Source organism: Ptychodera flava, chromosome 21 (genome assembly GCF_041260155.1).
Source record: "Ptychodera flava strain L36383 chromosome 21, AS_Pfla_20210202, whole genome shotgun sequence".
Classification (NCBI taxonomy): domain Eukaryota; kingdom Metazoa; phylum Hemichordata; class Enteropneusta; family Ptychoderidae; genus Ptychodera; species Ptychodera flava.
The window spans coordinates 29,820,805-29,846,112 of NC_091948.1; the positions used below are offsets into that span (position 1 = coordinate 29,820,805).

The following is a 25,308-nucleotide window of genomic DNA, read 5'->3' on the forward strand; positions in this document are numbered from 1 at the left end:
CAGTCTGTTCTCCTGCATACTTATAGTAAAGGTAGAATGTTCCTCTGATACAGATATTGAGACTTTCAAACTTATACAATACTTCATTGATCTACCAATGTGGGGCATTTTGAAGGTCATGCACCAGTACATATAAACCTTTCGCTGGCATTTTCTTATGAAAATTGAAAATCTTATTTTCTGTCTTTGGGTTAAAACGGTGAAGGCAGCCATTTTGGAATGTTGGTAGATACTGGGTATTGTGTTTCTCTAGAACCAAATTTTGCATGGTGATTCACTTTCTTGACTGTTAAAGGAAATGATTTCCTTAGACACTTTGCGCAAAAGATTTAAGTCTTGCAACGTTGAGGTATTTACTACCATAAGATATTGTACATTTCACATTGAATGTGATGCTCCTTTCATTACATTGCTATTTGTGGAAAACAACTGTGAGCTGGGGTCCCGTATCATCAAAGTTTCCACACAGACCAATGTATTTGTCACTGTCACTGGTCCAACAGAACTGAGAATACTCACCAATACTTGTACAAAACGTATGTAGCACTAGCATCTAGATTGTACGGCCACTGGGTTGGTAAATTAATATTGGCATAGGAGCCACCTAATTACTATATGAACTTTATTGACCCCAGTATAAAAAGCCTTATGCTGGCATCAGCTCAAAATATAAGAAATGACACAACTCAGCTGAATTCACTTTTATAAAACAAATGTTTATTTTTCATACCACTAAAATTTCCAATTATTATGGAAATAAATATTGATCATGTGGAGAGATGTATTGTCTTTTAAGGCTTCAATCAATCATGCACAGAATTTGTATAATCTTATAAATTGCTTTTGAAGCTTCCATTTGAAAGAGACATTTGAAGTGAAATTTAACTCTACAATCATAATTGTTCAACTCCTCTTTTTAAAGATCCCTCTCATAGGCTGTGTTACTTGCAATGTCAATGTATCCAGATCAACCAAAGTTTTTGATTGAGGTTACACATTCCAATGGATGATCCAATATAAATTGACATGAAATGAAATGAATTCTGAATATGTATACACTGTGTAGTAAAATGATATATGTACATAGAGCATATCTATTCAAATCTGTTGGTTTTATTCATCTATGAGAAGTCTTGACATGGTTTGAAAAGATCTGCCTGCATAGGATCTCCTGTCCATTGATCTGGTTCTACTGGCTACTGGTGTCAAACATAACAAAGATGATAGAGCGTCTGTACTGATGTGTCCACCAGTTTCTAGATTTCTGTAGATTGCCTGCAAAGTAAAAAATATTACAATGGCTAAGAACAACAAGTCATCGTTGATGACACAGTCCCCACTTGTTAATGGGTATTTTGATTACAGGTCCTCAGAGAGGATAGAGTCCTCTTCATTAGGTCTGTGATAAAAATACTTTTGAATGAATTCGCTTGATACATGTCTGAGTTATGGTTCAGGACATGAAAAAATCGTAACAAAATGGTCGCACAGTGGCCATATTGGATCGCATCACAAAACAAATTGATGTGCAAAGCTATGACATTGGTCGATGTCCTTGTATAAACTTTGAATAAAATTGGTCGAAACATGCGGATATGCCTGAGAAATGGCTCTGTACATGAAAACATCGTAATAAAATGGCCGCCTGGCGGCCATATTGGATCGTATCACAAAACAGATTGACATGCATATGTATGACATAGGTCAATGTCCTTGTAACAACTTTGAATAAAAACGGTTGAGATATGCCGGAGTTATGGCTGTGTACATGAAAAAATCGTAATAAAACAGTGGCCATTTTGGATTGTATCACAAAACAGATTGCCGTGCACAGCTATGACATTTGTCAATAAGCTTGTTCCAACTTTGAATAAAATCGGTTGAAATGTGCCTGAGTAATGGCTCTGTACATGAAAAAATCGTAATAAAATGGCCGCCTGGCGGCCATATTGGATTGTATCACAAAACAAATTGACGTGCATATCTATGACATTGGTCAATGTCCTTGTACCAACTTTGAATAAAAACGGTTGAGATATGCCTGAGTTATGGCTCTGTACATGAAAACATCGTAATAAAATGGCCGCCTGGCGGCCATATTGGATCGTATCACAAAACAGATTGACGTGCATATGTATGACATAGGTCAATGTCCTTGTACCAACTTTGAATAAAATCTGTTGGAACATGCCTGAGTTATGGCTGTGTAAATGAAAAAATCATAATAAAATGGCCGCCTGGCGGCCATATTGGATCGTATCACAAAACAAATTGACGTGCATCTGTATGACATATGAAGTAATCCTTGTACCAAGTTTGAATAAATCGCTCCAGGCATCTCAGAGATATCTGCGTGAACGGACGGACGCACGGACGGACGGACGGACGGACGCACGGACGCACGCACGGACATGACCAAACCTATAAGTCCCCCCGGACGGTGTCCGTGGGGACTAATAAAAGCACAGTTTTTATTTATTTCATAATGTAACATCAGAAATCCTTATTTGTGAAAAAGATAGGAGATCATCAGATATACCATTATATATGTTTATGTTCAAACAAGACTGGGATATTGGACGTTTGTTTTCAAATGTTAATATTTGCCATGCTGGACTAGAAAAGAAAGTGAATCTTGTTTTTTAAATGTGTTATGGAGGGTATTTCTTGGATAAGAATAGTGTAAGTCTTTTGAGTGGAGATTGGTTCAATAGAGAAACATTGACACAGAAATTTAAAGGTCAAACTTGATCACTAATATTTAAATAGGTAAGACAAGAATATACATATTTGAGACATCACTGAATTTCCCAGACTTGGCCAGATGATGACCTCTGAATGCTAGGTTCTGTGAACCTTTAAATTCAATGCAAGTTCCACTCATTTGGTTGAAATAGGGTATAACATGATTTTTAGAAAAAATTGGAGAATTGGATTGTAACTTACTTCAAAGTGAGCTGATAATTCAGCATCATTCTTTGTGTCTTCCCTGACTCTGTCAAGCTAACATAGAAAACCAAAACAGGGTCAATGAACAAAATATAATTCAAATTCATATGCATAAAATGTACATACGGTGACACTGGTGAAAAACAATTGGGAATCAGATGGCAGTCCATTACGTGTCCATATAGCAAACCATCCATTGTAGGCAATGGAACCTGCTGATGACAAGCAGGCTACAAGAAACGCCATCATTTGGCTGAAAATTGAGTCAAGCTACCCCATCTAATTTCTAGTACAATTGAATGGATGATATAATTACTAAACTACATAATATTGTGTGATTTTTCTATGTGATCACAATTTTCTTAAATTTTGCAAAAAATGTACGATACATGTCTTGTTACAATTTCAATTCTACCGACTGGATGAAATAAAATTAATGACAGCCACAGCAAATAAGACTGCTTAATCACTGTTAGAGGTTTCAAATTCAAAATTCAAGTTTAAATTTCAAATCAAGTAAGACATTGTACGACAGCACAGATTTAGACAAACATTCAACCATCTATTTGATTAAGAGTGCATGGAAGATACAGTTACTGTACTAATTGGAAAATGATGAAAACAGCATATGTCAGACATTTTGAAGGGAAACGCTTACAAGCGGAAATCATTCATTCTTCTTGGGTTTCAATTCTACCTGCAAAAATACTGCACAATGGTGTTTGCTAACAGACTTATTCATGAAGCTTTACATTTACAAATTAAATTATTATGTAACTTGTTGTGAAAGCCAATGTAATAAAAGGGATTTCACTCACTCCTGCTTTCCATCAACAAGATTATGTAAATGACATCTTTGAAAAACATAGCAAATATTTGTATATTACCGTACTCGTCCGAGTATAAGCCCCTGCTGGTGTATAAGCCCCCCAACTGATTTCAGAAGATTTTAGAAAATGCATTACATCCGTGTATAAGCCCCTACCCTAGTGTAACTCAAATACAGAAAGGTTAGGAGAGTATATTTGGTCATTTAACTTGGTAAAATTACTTTTAGATGATAAAGAAACTATTAAAAGACGTTAAAACAATGGGAAACAGGAGTTCCCTTGACAGCATCGTAAGGAAAATGACACGTTTTTCCAGTACTATCTTGATTCTTTGACCCTTCTCACCCCCGTCGCCTAAATAGAATAGTCTCACTCACGTCCGCCATTGTTTATTTTTATTCACGGCCACGATGTTTTCATGCTTGAAACATGCAGTTTCTTTGGTTTGAAACAATTATCCTTTCATTTGTGAAGACTTTTCCTGGTGACTATTACAATTTTCACTGCTATGTTGTTGTTTTCACAAGATGTAGACAGTTTGATACTGGAATATTGAGTTGCCTTTCCGTGTAGGCAATGCATGCCTGTTCACATCACTGTTGTGTTGATCAGCAGCAGCATACATGACGTCTTTGTTTCAAGTTTGGGGTTTTTTTCGACGCTGAAATTTCACCAAAATAACACTTTTGTATTCAGAGATTGTACAATCAATTTCTTTGGATGTGTAAGTCGATTTTGAAAGCGATAGAAAGATCGAGTGGTGTTGAAAAAAAATCGTGCATAAAATTACCATAAATTAAGCGTCCATGCCAGATAACATGGGGTTGCTCGAGTATAAGCCCCTCCCCTAGTTTTAGCGCTGTTTAGTGTTGCCGAACCGGGGGCTTATACTCGGACGAGTACGGTATATGGCATGTTGACATAACATCTAGACTGAACAAAGTAATTTATCTGCTTTGTTAAAGGAGACGACTCAGTCTTTTGACAAGAACAACCTTACCTCCATGAAAAATTCCATTATTTGGTCTACATCATATATTCAATGTATTGTACTGTATATTATTTTACATGAGGTAGGGTTAGCAGCTGAACATGTATGTTGGCTATTGTAATGTCATTTAGCACTCAAAGCAACTTGCCATATCATATGACTGGATACGGTATATTAGTCCTTGCGCCCGCTATTGAAAACAATGGGATGTAACAGAGTCTGTTTGTGAACAATGACAACTCTGTAAATGATCAAAAGTGAACAAATTTGTATACTCACACATTCCTCACAGATTTGACTTTTTCTCACAAATGTTGGAACATCTCTTTCATAGGTCTGTTGTAAATGATCAAACGCCTCTGGAAATCGCTTCAGCATACTCAGTGCTATCACCTGCAGGTACAGAAGACAGACACAAGACATCCATTAAATACAGCTCACCAGCACCCAATGATGATGTATAGAAAGAGCAGAGTACTCTGGTCCTTGTATTCTGTTTTTTTTCATTCTCAATGACAGTAAATGTTTTAATGATGCAAATGTACTGTGGTCATTACATAAACCAAAATTAAGTTTATGTTTATCACAAATCGCCTTCTAAAGATACAAGTATATTACATGTATATCAATCCAGTAGATGGAATGAAAGTGTATAAGGATGGTCTTTTGAAGTTACATGCATAAATCATCAAAAAACTCAATCACCCACTATGTTACACTTTGAGGTAAATGTGAGTTGACTATTCATGTTGAATATCTTACCTGTATACTTTGACAGATTTTGTTGTCTGTTCTTCTTATCAATGACAAGACTGATAAAGCTTTGATTGGATCATTCTGTATCAAACATGAGAAACACACACAATGGTTAATGGCATTCAAAGATTAGTAATAAGAACAGTCATAATGTAGAGCTGTTCACCATTTCAGGTTTGTTACTAATTATACATGTAGGTGCACACACGCAACATCGGCCTGCTGCTAAAAATGCAGACAAAGTTTGTCAGTGTTGCATGCGTGGATGTTGTTGAACCTTGTAGTCTGAGTAGTCAATACATTTGTTCTAGTGTTCATCGTAACATGGTACTTGCCCCAGTAAGTTGTATTTTCACCCTTGCATGAGTTATTTCCAAAAATATAATCTTTCCTTGTGATTACAGTCGGAAAGATTGATGTTTTGTCAAGATATCCTTTATTAGTACATGTTCACCTGACTAAAGGTCACATGACTGATGGTAACATGACACTCAGTCGCCAGCCAGATGGTTACCATGACACAATTTACTTCTGTGATTCTTTTGAATAATTCACCATTACACTGCATGTGTTTAGGGATCAGTATAGGGCTGTTCACAGTTTATGTCACTGTTCTCTCATTAATAAGCAAAAATAAATATTTGTCCGCATTTTTAGATTACGCTGTGGAAAATTACGCATGCAAAAAGACGAAAACACATCTTAGTAGATGACTGCTAGTGTAACAATGAATACTAAAAGGCATATTCACGACTCAGAGTACAAGCTGCAAAAACGGCCATGTATGCAACATTGATAAAATTTGTCCGCATTTCAAGCTGCGTGTCCAATGTCGCGTGCGTACAGCTATATTTGTAACAAACCTGTAACCGTGAACAGCACTATAGACTTTGTGTTGAGAAACAATTTATGTGAGAGAAAACTGCCTTGCTTACTTGGTTTATTGCTAATGCTGCTACAAGACAGTATGCATTCCTTGATAACATTACTTGCTTTATTTTATGTTCTTCTAGAATTGCTAGCGCCACTTCATAGGCCTCTGGAGTGTTCTACACGATAACATATAACATAAATCGAATCAGGACACATGCAATTCAAAATTGTTCAACACTGAAAGTTACGTGAAGGTATGTTCTTGTATAAATATGAGCTACCCAGTTGTCTAAATGACTTGTTTCCTGGATGTCGTACCAAGTAGACAAAAACAGAATGCAGACTTACTAAATTTCATTACATAATACATTTCATGATACTATGACAATGACATAGACCTCACTCCTTTGCACTCCAAATAGGTTCAATATGCTGATTGTCCAAAAATACTCACTCACATTTTAGAACTTATTCAAACATTTGCCTTTTACAACTACAGGCTGAATTCTATACTTTGGCATTTTTATATAATCATAGAAATGCCATGAAGCACACGGCTTAATCTTTATATGAGAGCACTCACTGTCACTAATAGACAGAGTAAAAAGAGGAGACAATGATTTGCTGGGCATTTTGCTCTTGAATGTCGGCAAGATTAGTACAAACTTACTAATTTATAACATGCTGCAAGTGGCACACTATAAGAATCGGCTATCTTCTTCACTCCTTGAAATTCCATCTCATCATAAATGTCTAAAACTCCTGAAAAGTTAAACAGCCAAACAAAATAAATTTACGCATTTCAGACAGACAAACCTACCTGTCAATAAAGTTTGAATAGTTTCTAGTCAGCATGATGAGTAACAGTTTTGCTTAGTACATGTAAAAGACTTCTTTATGAAATATTGCTTTTTATCTGATTATGTAAATATTTTTTGATTGATATGAATGTCTGAACCACTTGTGACAAGTGGCATCAAAACTTAATACAAAGAGGAAATTATGATCAAACATTAAACAACCATTGACCAAGAAGTCAGCAGAGCATAAAAAACAACATTCTAAATAGAGTTATATTCACTTGCATTAAAGATTTAAAATGTGATGCAAATTGAAGGAAAAATCTGTGTTGAATTTACCATTATAGTCCCCTACTTCAAAGAGGATATCCATGGCAAGATTGTATGAAGTTGGATCAAAAAAGAAACCGTGAAGTTCCTGTAAGAAACAATTAATTTTTATCAAAATCTATGGTAATAGTGTTCTGTCTCAATGCATGATTCAAACACATTGATGTTAAATTGTCTTGTGACCAAAACATGATTACATCAAGGATTAAAATGCCAGTGTTATAGCTCCTAGCATCCTTATCAAGCATACACACAGCTGGTTAATGATAATAAAAGCCAAGTGGGATAAAGTTCGACATAAAAATATTGCTCAGCCAGCCACAGCCAGTGATAAATCAACTACATACAAAATATCCATAAATTAATAAGCAATCATTATGATTCTGATCAACAGCCTACAGTTTATAACTTCTGGTAATGTTATGCTATTTTCAAAGAATTGTGAAATAAGTTGTAAAATCATCATCGAATTCTATATTGCAAGATTATATATATACTTACTTTGCATTTTATAAGCTCTATAATTTTGTTGTGTACTTTTATGCTATTAAGCATCCTCATCACCACTGGACCAAAACGGAATTTATCCAATGAAACATTCCGTTGCTGTTTGTGGTAACTGTATTATCATAATGAGAGAAAAATGAATAGACTGCAAGCAGTGGCCACAGGTTAGGTCTTTTCATAAGGAAGGTGAGACAGAAATTATACTTATATGATAGATGGATGTTTCTCACTCCAAAACCAAAGGCATCCAAGAAGCAAAATATGGATTAGATGCAAACTCTAAAACCTATTTTGTATTGTGATACAGTATGAGGGGTTTTCCACAATTGATAGTTTTGTTACATGGATATACATTCATTTACAATATTGGTTGCAATTATGGAAATTCAGAGGTTTGTGTACAAAGAAGAGCCACTGATATTATAATTGATAAACCTACTGTGTCCTGTGCCTGGTATATCAAAATGGTTTGGTTAGAATATAAATGAATATGACAAACCTTTTGAGAATTTTCTCAGCTAAATTTGCATGCTGTTCATTGTAACAAATGTGAAGTATCATTTTAACTTCTTCTGTGAAGATGACATCTCCTTTGTCAGCTTTGGATGAAACAGCATTTCGTAATGTCTCTGGTGATTGTAGCAATCAAAAGGCATATTGTATAAGAATAACATCAACACATGTAATGTTTTGTGTTATCTAAGACCGAAGGAGGTCATCAGTTTGTAAGACAAGTGGTAAAGTTGTGTCAATATTTTGTGAGCTGTTATCATTGCTTGGACAACTTAACAATATCGACAGTAATATACCAGTAACAAAAGTTCAGTGAATTTTCAGTAGATTGTCATCAAATGTTTTTTGTTTTTCACACAAGAACACAGATACAATACTCTCATGTAGCTTCATGTATAAAGTGCTACTCCTATTCTATACCAAGTGACCTAGTTACTGGTAACCAGTGACTTGATTTGATAGGTGTTAATATTTGCATATTATTGTTACATTCTTCACGTGAATTGTAGCAAGCACGTCATACATGTTGTAATTTCAGAACTTAATTTCTTACCTATGTCACCGAATAATCTGTCTTCTGTTCTCATTCTTTCCTTTTCAAAGTCATCATATCTTGTGACATGTGGTGCTAATAAATGGCGTACACCTGAAACCAAATAGAAGTAGAACATCAGCTTGGTTTCTAACAATGGTGAAGTGTAACAAATTATATCACTGTCACAAACTCCTGCTGCTCCTTCATGCTGGGCAAAAATTAATTTCTGACTAGTTTTTTTTGAAAATCTGGGAAATTATTGGCAAAGCTACAAATGTTCATGAGTAATGACATCATTTGAACTTACAAATTGTAATTGAACATGGTAGAGATTCAATAAACTCCATCACTTTGATATCGTATTCATTGGCTACTTGCCAAACATAACTACAAAAGTCAATTATCCTTTACAACCAAAATTCTGATATCTTTTAGCTATGACAGAGACTTTGACTCCAAATATGTTATAAATAGCTTCCACTTCTTCAGTATTGTGTATATGTTCCATAGGATGAAATTATATTACTTTGTCAGCTCTTTTTTACGGCTTTGAATTTGCTCAATACTATTGTGAAAGTCTGTTTACTGTACTGTAGCCTCTTGATGGTTACCTATTGCTTTTGAAATGTGTGGGGTTAGTTGTTTTTAATAAAAGAATTACATTAGACAACAGGAAACCAATGTCCATGAAGACAGCCTGTTATGCTCTTTCATAACAGTCTGGTAGATGTTTCTTCAGTTGAAGACATTACAATGAGTACTCCTTACAAACATATGAATTCAGTCAGCTTCCATTACAGATTTTTTGAAATTTATATCTGCAATTAAAAAGACATTTAGGATCTTGTTTTGACTGCTCTGCGACAAACTCTTCTGAGACATGGGTTATGGTAAACCATTATGACATTATTTAATGGGGCAGGGCTTTCATCAGCTTTATCTTTTAACAAAATTAACTTGGCATAACTATCAAAAGAAACACAGGATATGCACTAAGACGAGAACTAAGGACTGAGGATCTGCCACTTTAACAGGCAGCAATTTCAGGAGACTTTAAATTGGTAATGGTGATAAAAGTATACATCCCTTTTTCTATGTATAAATGTTTTCTGAAGGAAGATTTTTGTTATGAAAATAATGACTCGAGTCTTTTAGAAAAAGCAAGTTGTGCTTCCAAAAATAAAAATAAACGACATTTATGATAAAACGGCAAAACAGTTGTGTGTAAAATCACGGTTACTCTATCTAACCCACAGAATAACCGTGGTAAATTTCTGCGAATTTTTCGTTAAAAAAAAGTGAGATACAGTTAACAGATCAAAAACCAAACGCACAAAACTCCGTAAAACTTAATGTTCCAGCCCCTCCCCGGTGGTTTTCATGTGGTTCACTCCTACACCATGTACACACAGCGTCCTGTAACGCTATAAAATGTATCCCTGGAAGCTGATAAACGTAAGACCTTGTAGTGCACTGTTCGGAAGACTTTATTTTATTTTATTTGCTCATCAACAGCGCCATCAGACATCCACTTACAGACAAGAAAATAAAAAAAAAGGATAAAATACACTAAAATTTAAAAGTTGAATGAGATTCTTCAAAAACATCGACATCCATGTAACCAGTCATTCGTCAAACCATAAACAAGGCATGTAAATTATTATTATCGACAACTAGATATCGCAGTAGCACCATTTTTAGCTCCTTGCAGGGAGGTAGCTACTACCTCCATGCTCCATGCCCGGCTCCATGGCAGCACTTAGTGACTGACCACGGTCACCGCGGGGACGCGTGGATCATAGACCCTCGAGAATTTTTCTCGAGGGTCTATGCGTGGACTGACTGAGGTTACGTTACGTATGTGGTTCAAAGCGTCAATGATTTGTTAACTTACAGAGAACGCCAAAATACCAAGCGTAAAAATCACCGACAAACAATATATGAAACAGTTACCTGTGATGTTTGGATTGTAAACAGATCGAGGAGTACCGATCTTCAATGAACGCAAAAGCAATCGAGAGGCCGGAATCACGTAGGCCGCCATGCCGAAGCTTCGAAGCCGTGGTTGAATACTTTTAATTTACAAACTGTGTGTTCGTTTGATACAGTCAGCCGATATTTAGCATAACAGAATATTTTTTCAAACTAATAAAAAATAAAAATACAATTCAGTGATTCAAAATACTTAAAAACTCGCAAAATATGTACGATAAAACTTAAGTATTTATTCATTTCAATTCATGGTCTTTCTTACAATATGAAACATGGACTATTAATATAGCAATTGCAGATCTTTCAAAATGGCAGCCCACTTGTGCAGGCGTGCAACTTCCAACGCTAGGCAGTTATGTACTTTGCGGACTTTTACAGGTAAGCATCTCATCCTTGAAGGCATTGAAATTAATTAACTGAATTTTCTGGGTATACCAAGCACTTGTTAAAAGGAAAGATTCCGAATTATAGATGGTTTGCACGACAATTGCGTTGGCACTGATCAGATCTGAGTGATGATCAGCGATTGTTGTTGATCATGATGATGGTCGATGGGTATTGAATTCCAGAATCACGATATTCTGTCGACTATTTATGTGTCGTAGTAAATAATCAAGTTTTTTGTCCCCAATTTAATTTTTCTCGATTTATTTGTGCAAGTATTCGTATTTGGCGGATCCACAAAATCGACATTCAGCAGAGATCTCATGGCATATTTTGAAATCAGCTTGTTGCAGCAGTTTTGTAGTGCGCCATCATTAATAATATGTGTGAATACCTTTGTTTTATTATTTACTGTGGATGAACTTCTATGTTAATTTATAAATTACAGGCGTTCTTAATAATATTTTAAGTGTTTTCAAGTACTTTAAACAAAAAAAAATTAGCAAATGTTAAGTTATTTCATCTTTCACCATCTCGGACTTGAAATACTATACATCTACCATCAAAAACAATAGTACTTTCCTTGCTAAAAAAGACAATACAGAACACCCATTGCAAGACATTTACTGCTTTCAAGCCTTCCCCACCAGAGCCCATGCCATATGCAGTGCATTATGCGATTGTATCTGTATGTTCACTGTTGAATGGTTTCAAAGGACCCTTTGGATGATGGCAATAAAATGTCCCATGCTTGTAGTTCACAGGCTATCCAGAAGTATGTCCAAGATAGCGTTCCATATCTGCTATAAATCTTAAGAAATATTGTTAACTTTGCACAAACATGGTCATGCCCCCGTAGTGAATGGAAGATGTATAATAATAAGGTTATTATGAAAATAGCACAAAGGATGCACTCAGACATTGGCTCTGCATATTACCCTCAGCTTCACATCAGGCAATATGATGCACCTTTGTCTTCGTGCATCTTTGCGATATTTTCATCATATCCTCACAGTATTACATAAAATACACATCACACTATCAGTAGTTTATTGCTGTTCTTTGAATGTCCTTGCCTAAGGCTGAAAGTCTGCTCATTCAGAAGGGTATCAAAGTCACTGATTCTGTTACTTACAAAAAAAGTGCTTGCACTACTTCATTTTTTATACTCGATTATGGCCATGCAGCACTGTGATAAGCAACCATTAATATTCTCATCATCACTCACAGAAATTTGATCCCCTATACAACCTATTGCAATAGAATACCATAGAGAACTTTCTCATCAGCATAGCAGCTGATACATTAAAAAGTGAAACATAATTATGGTCATCATATTTTATTGGTACCAAAATTGGGAGGAAATGAAAGTCCTCTTCATAAAAAGATAGTTGTTGAGTGAAGAAATGTAAGCTTCAAAATTATTATAATCAAAGAGATACATACTGATGGATGGAGAAGTGCAATATACAAATTTGAGACTGATGTACAAATGAAAATTAATGAAAGAGTTGTAAAGTTTTTTGTGTTTATTTGGGCATTCAATATATTTTCCGTGCTTAACTTAAATTTTTGAATGAAAAACCCCTTTCAAAAGCACGATGCATGCCTTCAAATATATTGTTACTCCCATGTAAGATGCCCCAGTTCAATAACATCTTTAATAACGTTTATTTTCATGTGTATAGTAAACCATAGACAATGGAGCATAATTATGCATTGTCTATGAATAAACTAAGCATTTGGTCTTTAACACATTGCATACCCTCTCACTTTGTTGTCTTTTCATAGTTACAATGAATTGATTACTGATCCTCAAGCTGGCAAAAAGGTTTTACATTTAGCTATTGGGATAGCCATCAATTTTCTGAGCTGTAGTTACCTCTGATACTCAAGAGATTTTGCAGATCCAGTGTCTTTGAATTTCTCTGGTTTTACAACAATCAAATTATATTTTGCTTCCAGGATAAGCATGATAAAATATCATTGCTACTTTAAATTTTTTAAGAAAAATGTGCTTGAAGAAATGCCTGTTGGTTGTTGTGAAGCAAAATACCAGCAAAATAAATGCTACCTGGTTGACCACATCTTTTACACTCAGGTTATTGTTATAAGCTGATTTATGAATATTATGTTCAATTGATATGATTTTTATTGAACTGGGGGTTTCTTGCCAAATATATGCATTTATATAATACAGTCTTCAAAAAGTAGATTTTAATATAACAAAAACATTGCAAATACTTGTACTGATGTCAGCTAACCATTTTAAATTTCTTTCACTGCAGTTCAGAAGATAAGAACACTTTTATCAGATGCCTACTATTGTAATGCTGCTTGGGATCAAAGAAATAAATTGACAACCAGTCTAGGTAAGGATCCAAGTTTCTTAATCTTTACAGCGTAATATCTCGTCTAAGGCTCTCGTGGTATGTGTACAGTGTGTCGAAATGGATTGTGTCTGCAGTCACAGATGCTGGTACACTGATATGCCTGGCATCAATCTTCCTCCCAGGGCCTGAAGGGTAATGTTTACAATCATCATACTGAATTCACTCAACAGTATGATCTTCCACAAGTTCCACATGATTTGCTTAGTCTGTTCAGTTCATGATCTGTTCAGTAGTTTAAATCTTTTCAAAATTTCACTTTCTGTTTGTCAATGTGTGAAATTGAATTTTCTATGTCTTTCATTGACTGAAATTGAACTCTGTTAACCCTTATCCTGCCAGCTTGTCGCTTCCCAATCAGCTAAATTTGTAAAAATTGTTTTTAGCCAAAATCTACTCATACTTTCGTGTACTTGACATGGTATGTTTAACATCAGGTTAAGTTAGTAGTAATCATATTTCTGTATAACTGTTTTCAGAGGCCCTTCAGAGTCAGCGCAAGTCATGTTTACAATATCCATGTTTTCAGAGGCTTGCAATATTCAGTCTTTGTTGAAATGCAATACATGGGACATTTTACGCCTCAAAGGTTTTAACCAACTTGACCTTATGGTAAATATGTACTTGACAGGATATAAGGGTCAAAGAAGGATTGAAAACAGCGACTAGTTTTGTCATTGAAGCCAATGTTTGATCAGTCATTTGCACTTTCTCATATATTTTTATACACTCTGCTTAATTCTACAACAAAGACATACTTGCTAGATAGTGGCATTTGAAATATGTTTGGCATGGATTATGATTTACATCTGTAAAAAGTCATTTTTCTTGTTTCTGTATTACAAGGTGAATTGACAAAAAAGATAGAAAGTAAATTTACAATGAAAGAAGCCATTAAGCATCCAGTATCATCAATTGACATTGACACAGTAAGTACCCTGATGTCAGTCAGATCTTTCTTCTTGAATATATTTACAGTACAAAGCTTTATCCTTCAGTAAAATTTATGGCCCTGTATGAAAGCAGCTTTCCGTCAATTTCTTGTGAAATGGCAGAACATTACATGTATTTTAAAATGAAAAGCAATTTGGCCAGTTCACCGTGTACAAGGATTGAGATGAGAAATTTTGCTCAAGTTTTGTAGCAGATTGTTTCCTCATAAGTTTCCCTTAAATATAGCCATGGTGTTATATCATATGGTGCTATATCATATGAATAATATGAACTTTAATCTGATCTGGTGAAACATTACTCCAGGATCCACAGCTATTAGGAATCTTTACACCTTATTGATTGTCATGAAATATCCATGTTCCACTTTTCAGTATGTGAATAATGTTGAGACAAAGGATCAGTTAGATCAAGCCAAGGAATTTCTTTATAGGTACGTCATCCATGTATTCATTCATACATACATGTATTCAGAATATCCAGAGTATTTTTTAAATCTTCATGCACTGACAGTCCTACTGGAGAAATTGTGATGCATTCAAGAGCCTAGCAGTGAGGTGTGATGTCATCACCAGTATTATTTTACTAATAAATACAAGTTCAAAGTCAAAATCAAACCAAATGTCACTTCTCCTTGAATACGATCATATTCTCACAGATAATGGTTTGTCTTTTAAATACAGATATAGGCATTCTCCAGTAGCATTCTATCTACGAGACTTTACAGTCCATGCATGGATTAGGACATGTTTGAAACTTGGTGTTGTTGACGAAGCGTTTTCCACTGTTCAAAATAAGGTAAAAATGCTTGACATTCTCTTCAAATTTGAATAATAGTGTAATTATCAAACACTGCAAAGTTACAGAAAGGTGAGACTCACTGACATTTACCAGTATGTTTCAAAAAATGATATCTTCAAAACAATTCATGCTATTGGTGCCAGGAAGATTAAAATCTAGTCCTCTCTTCACTGTGTGAGGGAGTTTGACATGCCTGACATCTTCACAAGGTTACACACTTTGTGCAGCTTCGATGATAGCTCCTCTGCATACTAAATACTGCATAACATGCTCTCAGCTAAGATTCTGTCTCATGGCAACGTAAAGGGTTTGTAGTTACTGTTAGTGTGATATTAGTCAGGACATTCAGTGAAATTTTGAACTCAAGAAAGTTGTGTACGATTCAAGAAAGTCTTCATATGCATGCATTAGTGCAAGACTGACTCGCAGATATTCCACATGATTCAGGGAATTCATAAATGTTGTAAGTGAGAGGGCTCCCTGTTAGTGAACTGTGTGATACATTGGTACACTGCTCATCCACATGTACTTACGCCTTGCCTTATCATTGCAGGTACACTATGGTCTGTTTCCTGACAATTACAGTTTCAATTTAATCTTAGATACGTACATCAAAGAAGGAGACATTCAAAGTAAGAGGCATAATTTTGAGTAACATGGATTTGCATTCGGTGTATGATACTTTATTTCATTTGTGTCAGATGTTTGTTCACATGAGAATGTTTGATAACATAGATTTTCTAATGAAGTTTTATTGGTTATAGTTGATAAAAATGTGAATTAACATCCACTGTCCATTAACAGACTGGTTCCAGTTCTTACTGGTTGATGTATTTAATATGAACAGTCACTGGTGCATGTAACAAAACTGAGTCAATAATATTTCTGTGAGCTCAACAGTATTTGGAAGTACTCGCTGAGTTGAAAAGATGCAAATTGTGGAGAAGTGTTTGTCATAGTCTTTCACTGGCTATGTGCTTTGGAATAGACCAAAGATTGTTTGGTCACATTTAGAGTTCATATAAAGAAGGTACATGGAACTTACATTTATGGCAAAAATAGTGAGAATGAATCTTGAAATATAACTTGCACAGTTGTTATCTTGTTGTTTTGTCCCCTTTCCATTATAGAAGCCATGAGTGTTGCCATAGAAATGATGCAACAAGAAGTGTTGAGAGCAGAAGAAGATTTATCACAGCTGTTGGCCTTGCACACATGTCACCAGTATCTGAACAGCAACGATGACATTGAGGTAATATCAAAGGGATTGAGTATACAAGCAGTTTTGATGAAGTCATGTCTCTAGATCGTAACATATCACAGTTGTAAAATAAATACCATGTCACCCAAATGTGTTTTTGCAAACACCATGGAAATTACCTCAATTGTTTACCATATCTATGTGTATTTGCTGTTGCCATAAAGTGTACTTCACAAGTGTAATAAGACTGTCGGCAGTCCCTTGAGCATTTTCTTTCCTCGTCTCTCACACATATGGGGGCGGGGTAAGGAGGTTGCAAGCACAGCGCCAAAGGCTAGCCGGGAATGCTGCAGGCATGACCACAAGTGCCGCAGGCATGAGGCTTTTGGCACTCGTGGTTATGCCTGTGGTATTCTTCACCCGCGTATGTACGAGAGACTATACCAATAATAGAAAAGAAAAGGCACAAGGGACTGTTGACAGTTTAAAGTGTAATACTGATGGTAGTATACACTTTTTTAACTGCTTTTATAGTGATGCTGATGTTTTCATCGTTTTGTGATTGTAACTTTTCTGCAAATGTAAAAGCCTGTGTCAATGTTGTGTCAATCATTGCAGGATGAGATGAAGAAACAGATAGGAATGACACTCATAGACAGTACAAGGGGACAAGATCATATAGTATCCATGACATATCACCTCATTGGTCTTGCTATGAGCGGTGACATAGAGAAAACAGTCAAAAGACTGTCCAAGCTTTTAGAATCAGAAAACTTGCCATGTGTTCTCCAAGAGGCAGTAAGTGCATAGACTAACTGGATGTATTTCATTCAGAGCACACACTGAGTATCCTGACATGCAATCTGTTACCTGCAGAAACTTCCTTCAAGAAATGTTTGACTATATATTGAAAAGAGAAGTGTATGAACTTAGCGACCCACAGTTGGAGATTTTTTCACATGGAAATATATATTAACCAACCTTGCCTGAATTGTTCGGTAGGTTCAAATCATCAATAAAACTTACAAAATATATACAGGGAACTCCAGATTGCATTTTCCCAATATGAATTCAAACAGAATTCACAGTGTCTCTCATGTCAGATGTTCATGTATTTACGTGATGATATCGAACTTCAGGATCAGTTGTGATCTCTGTGTATTTCAAATATAGCTGTATATACCAGCATGTCACAGTCTCTACAAACATGCAAGTATATAGTTTCTACCTGAGTGATGATTGATTTATGCATGACCATGTACAATTATTTTTTTTCCTCCAATTCAGGTTGATAGTCTAAGGAAGGCATATCTGAATAAAGATGAAATCCAGGAACAGGAGGAAGATGATGGCGTCATCATATATGATGTACAAGCTGAACAGGAATTAGAGAACAAATTACAGGTTAATCTACTTTTATTTATGTAAATAGAAATTCTTTTTGTTGTTATTCTCATTTTGCCATCAACAAGTAACACTGGTAGTGTGTGTATGCTTTTATTGAAAATGCCAATTTTAAAATTATTGATGCTTTCCATTTCAATTGACAGGCACTTCTAGACCATTTGGAAAAAGACTGTTTGTCTGATGGTAAACTCAACGATCTTGCAGAAGTGTACATCACCAGTCAGCTGTCAGATTTGGAGAAACCACACATTGAATCTTACCCTGGTTTTCTGGAAGACAGATACCAAGATGCAAAGAGAGGTTTAGAGAAACAGATTGCATCTAGGGAAGCAAGGATAGCGGAAGTGAAAGCCAAGGAGAGAGAAATATGGAAGTTAATGATTAGCAAACCGGGTGAAGATATGCCATCTCCACCAACACTGACTGAAGAAGATAAAAGGATTATATCAAAACAAGAAAAATATATTTATGAAGATTAGCCTGATTTCTGTGTGAAATTTTGGTTCATGAACAGTACAGTCTGGATTGGCAGACACTGTACAGTAAAATTTCAGCAAAACAGACTCACGTCAAATTTCAGCCTTGGTCCAGCCAGTGTTGAAGTAAAAATGTTTTAGTCATAGAGTCAGGGTGTAAACAAAAGCTTGAGGCATTTTTATGGACAAATGTAGTTTGATGATTGAATGTGGAAACATGGGTATGCTCTACAGGACAAAGAGACAGGCAGAAAATTCTGGTATGTTGGAAAAGATCATAATGAAGTGGAGACACGAAAAGAAGAGTCAAGATTACCAATCAAACACTAAGGAAGTCCTGGTGCTCTTACATAAGTCTCTCAGTTACCGGTAGATATTTTGTCCATGCAAAATCACAGCTTTTCATTATCAGACAGTTTATTCCATTCAACTCTGAAATACAGCTGCTTCAGTTTACTGTTCTTCTTTGTGTATCTGTTACCGTGTTTCATCTTTATAAATAAAGCTGTACATTGTACATATATTCAGTAATTCTAAAGGTGTGTTGTAATTATGGAGGGTACATTAACTCACAGTCATAATATTGGTACATGTGTACATACACTTACTTGCTCATTATCATGAAGCAAGATTACAAAGAAATTTTTTCTTATGAGTGTTCAATTCTGACAATGCATTTCTGGGATTATAGCATTGCCATATTTCAGAGCATGGTAAATTATATAGTTTTGCAGTATTCCCCTGGCATTACTCATTTCATTTTCATTCATAAAGAGGGCTGATATAAAGTTAGAGCAACTGCTCCAAGGCTGAAAATGTCTGTGATAAAATACAGACCTAAAGTCATGCATATCAAAAATATCTTTACCAAATTCTGCCTTTAGAATAGTAAGTTTGACACCAGGAAGGGCTAACTCTGACTTTTAAAGTATATTCTGATTTGCAACAGAAATCACACAAAGCAGACACCTGTATTGATAATTTCTCAATGATACTCAAACTGGTTATTCCATTTCCATGCACACCCCTATGAGCCATTGCTGTCTATTGTCAGTAGATTTCATAGAAAGTTATGCTCTTGGGTCAATCTAAACATTCACAGCAATCTCTGTATTTGTAAGCTTTGTTGAGTGTTCCAGGCAGTTTTTTCGAACAGATCACTGTGACATTCTTTTCATTGTGCAACTGATGTCGCTAGCTGTATTAAGATTTCCTGGTTTGGGTCAGCACACTTCTCAGCATCAGTCAATAACAACTGAAAAAGAAAACAAAAAAATTACAACTGATAAAAGGCAAAGTCTAAGTAAAATGATGGAAAATTGAAAACAGTCCCGGTCACTTCCGTGATAAAAGATACTTTCGTTTTAGTGGTCAGTAGTTAAATGAGAAAATATCGATGCTAACTCAAAATTGATATTCATATAAGTCGAAGATTTCTGGAGTTTTCTTTTTAATTTCCTAGACTTATGCATCAATGAATTACTTGGCAACAAAAATCTGTGCTTTGTGTAAATGTACCTGTATGGCGTCAGTGTCGTTCTTCTCAAGATAAATCTTCATAAGATAGAACCTAGCGATAGAACCACTGTAATCAGTACCATGAGATGCTACATACTGAAGATTACGTTTGGCTGCCCTATAATGAAAAGTAACATCAAAGTATATTATTAGTTATGGAGTGAAAACCAATTTACTGAACAATGTACTGAATTCTGAGGGGCCATGAGGATGCTCATCACTACTTGGGCACTAAAGGCTTACTTTTTGTTTCAAATTTTTATATCATTTTTCAGACAAAGAAATTTCGTATCATTACTTTTGACAATTATGGTTCACAAAATGCAGAACACCATAGTTCCACTGTATTTCATTTAATAGATACAAAAGGCCACAATAAGGACACGCTTGTCTTGTATTTGTGTCATGATAATGTGACACTCATCTAACACATTTTCTCTGATCACGGACACTGTGACTTGCACTGGGCAAAAAAAGATATGTAGGAAAGGTATCAGTAGCTGCTCAGGAAAAAGCTGATTTGCATCTGTGGAAGCAAGAGAGAGGTATGCATGTATTCTTCTTGGGTAGTCCTTGAGCTTTGTACAACATGGCAGACGAATCAAAGCGTAAGTCTCTCAAGGGATTAAAGGAACTCTTGACACTGTGGTAAAAGGATATGCCATAGAGTCAAGTACAAGAATGAATTTGGGAAAGTCAAAAATCATTTTACCTTTGATTTTTACCAAAGTGGAGAATTCCTTGAATCAGAAGACCTGCAATGCATTGTGGGTCAAGCTTCAGGGCTTCAGTTGTAGCTTGCTGGCACAAAGCTGTCCATTTATCAGTGGCATCACCTGGCTGAATAAAACAAATAAAATGTATCAGGTACTGTGGATGGCAAAAATATCATTTATGTGCTTGTCAATGCAAGTTAATACAAGGTGGTAAAATAAAATGGCTGTCTTTGATATATACATTTTTATGTTCATATACACTTTAACTTTTCAAAAGTTACATACATTTTACAACAATAAATTATGGATATTTTAAGCATTGAGCTCACATTTTCAAGCATTTGTCTGATATCAAATTGGAATCTTCCCTTATAAATCAGATGATGTTCAAATCACACTCCTACATACTAGTCATACCAGTATCATCTTTTCCAACATGTCATATCTTATCAGTAAAACACATCACACCAAGTCATAGTACATCACATGACATCCTATCACAAGACTTCACACCATACATACATTATAAAACTCACCACTGACAGCATCAATGCCAGGTAAGCTAATCTAACCAATGGTACAATTTTAGCCGACTTGGAAACTTGAAGACTCTGTCTGTAGCAGGTTTCTGCAGCTACCATCATTCCTTGGGAATAGTAAACTTCAGCCAGTGTCTGGTAGATCATCAAGACAGTAAATGAAACAACAACAGAGGTCACTTCGATCAGTAATTCAAATTACACTTATATATTCAAGTTTTCTGGTTGTTTTTCAGACCAGTTTATAAGAAATTCAAAATTCAAGAAATTTTGTCAGTGGAAAGGGATAGATATAAGCTTTGATAAAACAAGTTCAAAGTTATATATTTCTTGACAGGCTCTATTCAACAGTTTATATACATATAATGTGACAAGATATTCTGATGAATGCTTAGAATATTGCTTTCAGAAGATAAAATTGATGAAAGCTAACAAGAACAAAGAGGGCAGTCAGTCTACAAATGTTGTCCTTTCTTATGAAATATCTACCAGTATTTGTGTCATTTTACTATGTAACATGACCTATGAACAGTTCATGGAAAACTGATAGAAAAACTGGGAAGGAATTAAATGACAGGAAACTCAAGGTCTTTCTGTATGTCCAACAGCTATTTTAGAAATTAGATTCAAATCATAATTTGCCACTAAAAGTTCCAATACGAAACAAAACTACGGTAGATTTTGTCTGCTCATTGAAATGGTTGTCCTAGGAAGTGGAAAGTCAATGATCTGATTGCAAGCATTTTACTCACCTGCCAGGCTTCAGATGATGCAGCTTCTTTCAACACAGCATTTCTGAGTAATTCAAGTTCATTTCCATTTGTCATCTCAAGGAAAACAGTTTTTGCATTCAGCATTTCAAGTTGAGATGTGAATTGAGCTTGTGACTTATAAACTTGTTTGATCTGTAATTAAATGCAGAAAAACTCTTATTGTTCTTTTACTTTGGCTCTTCTACTAAACAAAGTTGAATTTATATTTTCCCTTAAATTTGTGATATAGCCATACTTGTATGAGACTGCCTTTATAAGAAGAGAAATCTCATTCTCCTTTAAGAAGTTATAATAACACATGGAATTACAACATTCTTATTGGCACTCTAATCTAATTTTCCAATTGTCTATTGTTGGTTAGTGCAGAATGTGCTATTCAATGAAATATTTCAACTTCTTTACAGTCTACTCATCCCATGTTACATTTCTGATCAACAGTTAAATTTTCTGATATAGATCCTTTCATTTTAGCTAAATACTTACACTCTGGATGAAATCTTTGGTTTTGCTGTAATCCTGTGATAGTAGCAGACTTTCAATGGTCTGTTTAGTTGCCCACTGTATCAGCTGTTGGCGTTGAGCTTGATTAGCGCCCTCACTGGCCATGGTTTCCCCTGGAGGGTTTGGAAATATAAAACACATGGATAACCAACTGATATACCGGTATTTATAGTTCAAAGTGATAAGTTTTATAGGGCTTTATGAAACTCAAAGGCACACTGTTTCAATTGTATCTGAACACAGATTTGTGCAGTATTAATGAGGTAATTTACAACAGATGGAGAGTGGAGAATTGAACAAAAGCACTGAAATGACATCTCTACTGATTATCTGTCACCAAGATTACATGCGCTTGATGATAGATATGTCAGCTGCACAACTATTCGTAAATAAAATGAAAATGAAGAATGGTAGCACATCGTATTCTATGGCATAGTCCATTTTAGCGTGTTTATTGTTTAAAAGTCTGTCTATTTGAGTCAGCTTTTGCAATCTGATGGAAAATGCAAGAGATGTAAAAAAAATTGTTTACCTTGCTGTACAACAAACTGAGCAAGTTTGGTGTTCAAATTATTTCCAAAGTGTGTATTCTGTTTCATAGCCTTGGCTCTTACTTCATCGGCATAGCAACTAGCACTGAGTAATACATGATGACTGGTTTCATCTACAACAAAATACATAAGTTGCATTACTTTGTACATAATACACTTGTCTCGATAATATTTCACTTAAGTTGCAGTCAGAGGAATAAACCTTAAACCTGATCCAGTGTAGATTTTTGGAGTTATATTGTTGCATTATGTGCATACATCTGGCTGTAGGTAGACCATTGTGTGATTTTCTGAATGCATTGACATGTCTTCATTCATTTCTATATACACAAATCAAATCAAAGATCTATGACTTTGAAGTAATTATATATCAAACACTTACTGGGATAAAGATGCACCATTTTCTGAGCTGTTTTCAGAGCATTACTGTTCTTATCCTTCTTTCTGTATTGACCAGCAGCAAGTTGAGACAGAGCAAATGTTGCAGAGTTCTAAAATGAAATTTAAATATGAAACATACTGAGTTGACTGAAATATTCACAAGAATTTTTAATGTAGTTTTTTTTATTTATTATTCGAAAATATTTGGTTGTCACAACATGTAATTCATGGTTTAAAGTATAATGATAAGGAAATTTTCTCTCTCTCTCTCTCTCTCTCTCTCTCTCTCTCTCTCTCTCTCTCTCTCTCTCTCTCTCATATCAGCAAGGAAAACAAAGATTCATGCAGAGCTATAAATAACTATAAACATCTTCAAAGATTCAAAGAAACCCTTTTTAACATGTCCATACCTTTGATACTCTGAAATCTTGTTTATTGGCCACTTTGCTACAGGTAGCAGCACTCTGAAATACAAAACATAAGGCCATTTACAGATGAAAGTTACATTGCTGGTATTAGCAATCACTGGCACATCTAAGTTTGGATTTAAACGCAATGAAAAACTTAAACCTGTAGTGCTAAAGGGGTTTCTGATTCTCACGATTTCATAGTGTTGATTCACTGCTAGTTTTAGACTCACCCTGATGTGGTATTTTACTTTGATGTATGTGCGTAATCAGCTATGCACGAAATACCTCAGACTGTTGTAATGGGCATGAATTCTATTGGTACTAAATACTCATGAGGTGCAATGATGTCACAACTAGGCCGTGGAAAAAAACACAGTCACGAAGGCATTTCATCTTATTTTTACAGCACCACAAATTCATCAGTTAAATTTTGCACCTTTCATATGGTGTAAAATGTTACTAGTATTGATTCATATAGGGCATGGAGTCCACACCAGCGGATGCCATAACCTCAGTCATACCACCAATGTGTTCTACTTCTTTGCATAAATGTTCCCCCTAATCTGGGACATTAGTTGGTGCACATTTGTCAAGGCTGTGGTCTTGTGAATGCATCCATCATAGAATGTCACATGTCTGAAAATCCCAGATGGGAGTCAGTCTAAGCTGGTTTGTAATTTTTGATGACATTGTTCTGGGAAAACTAAGTGATAACTTAATGAAAGAATATGGGTAACCTCAAAATGTTTGAGTTCTAATGCATTAAAGTATAATAGTTTAAGACTGAGTAACCTTTGACCCTAGCACTAATTGAAAGCCCAGAAACAAAATGGTTTCTTTACCTCAGCTTTACTTGGAATATATTGTATGATAAACTTGGCTGCTTGTTGCCATAGTTTCGCTCTCCACGGACACCTGAAATAATGGGTGGGATGCATTTTGAAAACACTGACTGTTTTCACTTCAAAAACACATCTCCATACTACTCTGCAATTCTGCTTGTCTGTAATGATTTACTGACACATGAAAACACAAAGAGTTCTTATCCTTAACGCTATACCTGATGCAATGATTTGACCAGCATATGCCACAGAAAAATTTCTTATTGGTTGTCTGAAATTTTCCCATTAATGACGGATGATTCACATTGTGTTTCTTTTATGACAGTCATTGATGACAATAGTTTTTGGAAAACATAATAAGTATGGTCACTTCCTTTAGATGCAATTTCTG

At 35.4% G+C, this 25,308-nt stretch overlaps 3 protein-coding genes across 3 annotated transcripts in view; 1 reads left to right on the forward strand and 2 right to left on the reverse strand.

The window, feature by feature from the left end:
• Window positions 1-695: 695 nt before the first annotated feature.
• On the reverse strand, window positions 696-11,154 carry LOC139121983 (pentatricopeptide repeat-containing protein 2, mitochondrial-like). Its single transcript, XM_070687319.1, has 11 exons — window positions 11,038-11,154; window positions 9,103-9,195; window positions 8,536-8,665; window positions 8,031-8,148; window positions 7,539-7,617; window positions 7,070-7,161; window positions 6,462-6,575; window positions 5,533-5,607; window positions 5,050-5,163; window positions 2,947-3,003; window positions 696-1,275 (listed from the first exon to the last, which is right to left on the reverse strand). Exons 1-11 carry the CDS (start codon window positions 11,126-11,128, stop codon window positions 1,114-1,116), a joined length of 1,125 nt encoding a protein of 374 aa, XP_070543420.1. The 5' UTR covers window positions 11,129-11,154; the 3' UTR covers window positions 696-1,113.
• Window positions 11,140-19,217, forward strand: LOC139121981 (small ribosomal subunit protein mS27-like). The gene is made up of 10 exons (XM_070687317.1): window positions 11,140-11,454; window positions 13,749-13,832; window positions 14,697-14,779; window positions 15,176-15,234; window positions 15,485-15,599; window positions 16,156-16,234; window positions 16,733-16,854; window positions 17,422-17,601; window positions 18,091-18,207; window positions 18,354-19,217. The coding sequence occupies exons 1-10, from the start codon at window positions 11,385-11,387 to the stop codon at window positions 18,687-18,689; spliced, it is 1,245 nt and encodes a 414-aa protein (XP_070543418.1). The 5' UTR covers window positions 11,140-11,384; the 3' UTR covers window positions 18,690-19,217.
• Window positions 18,202-25,308, reverse strand: part of LOC139121979 (tetratricopeptide repeat protein 37-like) — a 31,575-nt gene continuing 24,468 nt past the window's right edge. Inside the window, exons 35-44 of the mRNA XM_070687315.1 lie at window positions 24,918-24,990; window positions 24,076-24,129; window positions 23,667-23,775; window positions 23,266-23,397; window positions 22,716-22,846; window positions 22,212-22,364; window positions 21,457-21,594; window positions 20,917-21,044; window positions 20,205-20,322; window positions 18,202-19,941 (exon numbers count right to left, since the gene is read on the reverse strand). Coding sequence (XP_070543416.1) covers window positions 19,861-19,941; window positions 20,205-20,322; window positions 20,917-21,044; window positions 21,457-21,594; window positions 22,212-22,364; window positions 22,716-22,846; window positions 23,266-23,397; window positions 23,667-23,775; window positions 24,076-24,129; window positions 24,918-24,990 — 1,117 coding nt within the window. The 3' untranslated portion in view covers window positions 18,202-19,860. The remainder of the gene's footprint in view (window positions 19,942-20,204; window positions 20,323-20,916; window positions 21,045-21,456; window positions 21,595-22,211; window positions 22,365-22,715; window positions 22,847-23,265; window positions 23,398-23,666; window positions 23,776-24,075; window positions 24,130-24,917; window positions 24,991-25,308) is intronic.

What these genes read in the sequence shown, in the direction of transcription:
- LOC139121983 (XM_070687319.1), bottom strand. Translation starts at nt 11,128, where the DNA reads ATGGCGGCCTACGTGATTCCGGCCTCTCGATTGCTTTTGCGTTCATTG. An exon ending in CAGATTATTCGGTGACATAG is followed by an intron (nt 8,666 to 9,102) that starts GTAAGAAATTAA and finishes TACAATCACCAG; the next exon opens with AGACATTACGAAATGCTGTT. An exon ending in TGAAGTAGGGGACTATAATG is followed by an intron (nt 7,162 to 7,538) that starts GTAAATTCAACA and finishes TTAACTTTTCAG; the next exon opens with GAGTTTTAGACATTTATGAT.
- LOC139121981 (XM_070687317.1), top strand. Translation starts at nt 11,385, where the DNA reads ATGGCAGCCCACTTGTGCAGGCGTGCAACTTCCAACGCTAGGCAGTTA. An exon ending in TACTTTGCGGACTTTTACAG is followed by an intron (nt 11,455 to 13,748) that starts GTAAGCATCTCA and finishes CTTTCACTGCAG; the next exon opens with TTCAGAAGATAAGAACACTT. An exon ending in CATCAATTGACATTGACACA is followed by an intron (nt 14,780 to 15,175) that starts GTAAGTACCCTG and finishes TCCACTTTTCAG; the next exon opens with TATGTGAATAATGTTGAGAC.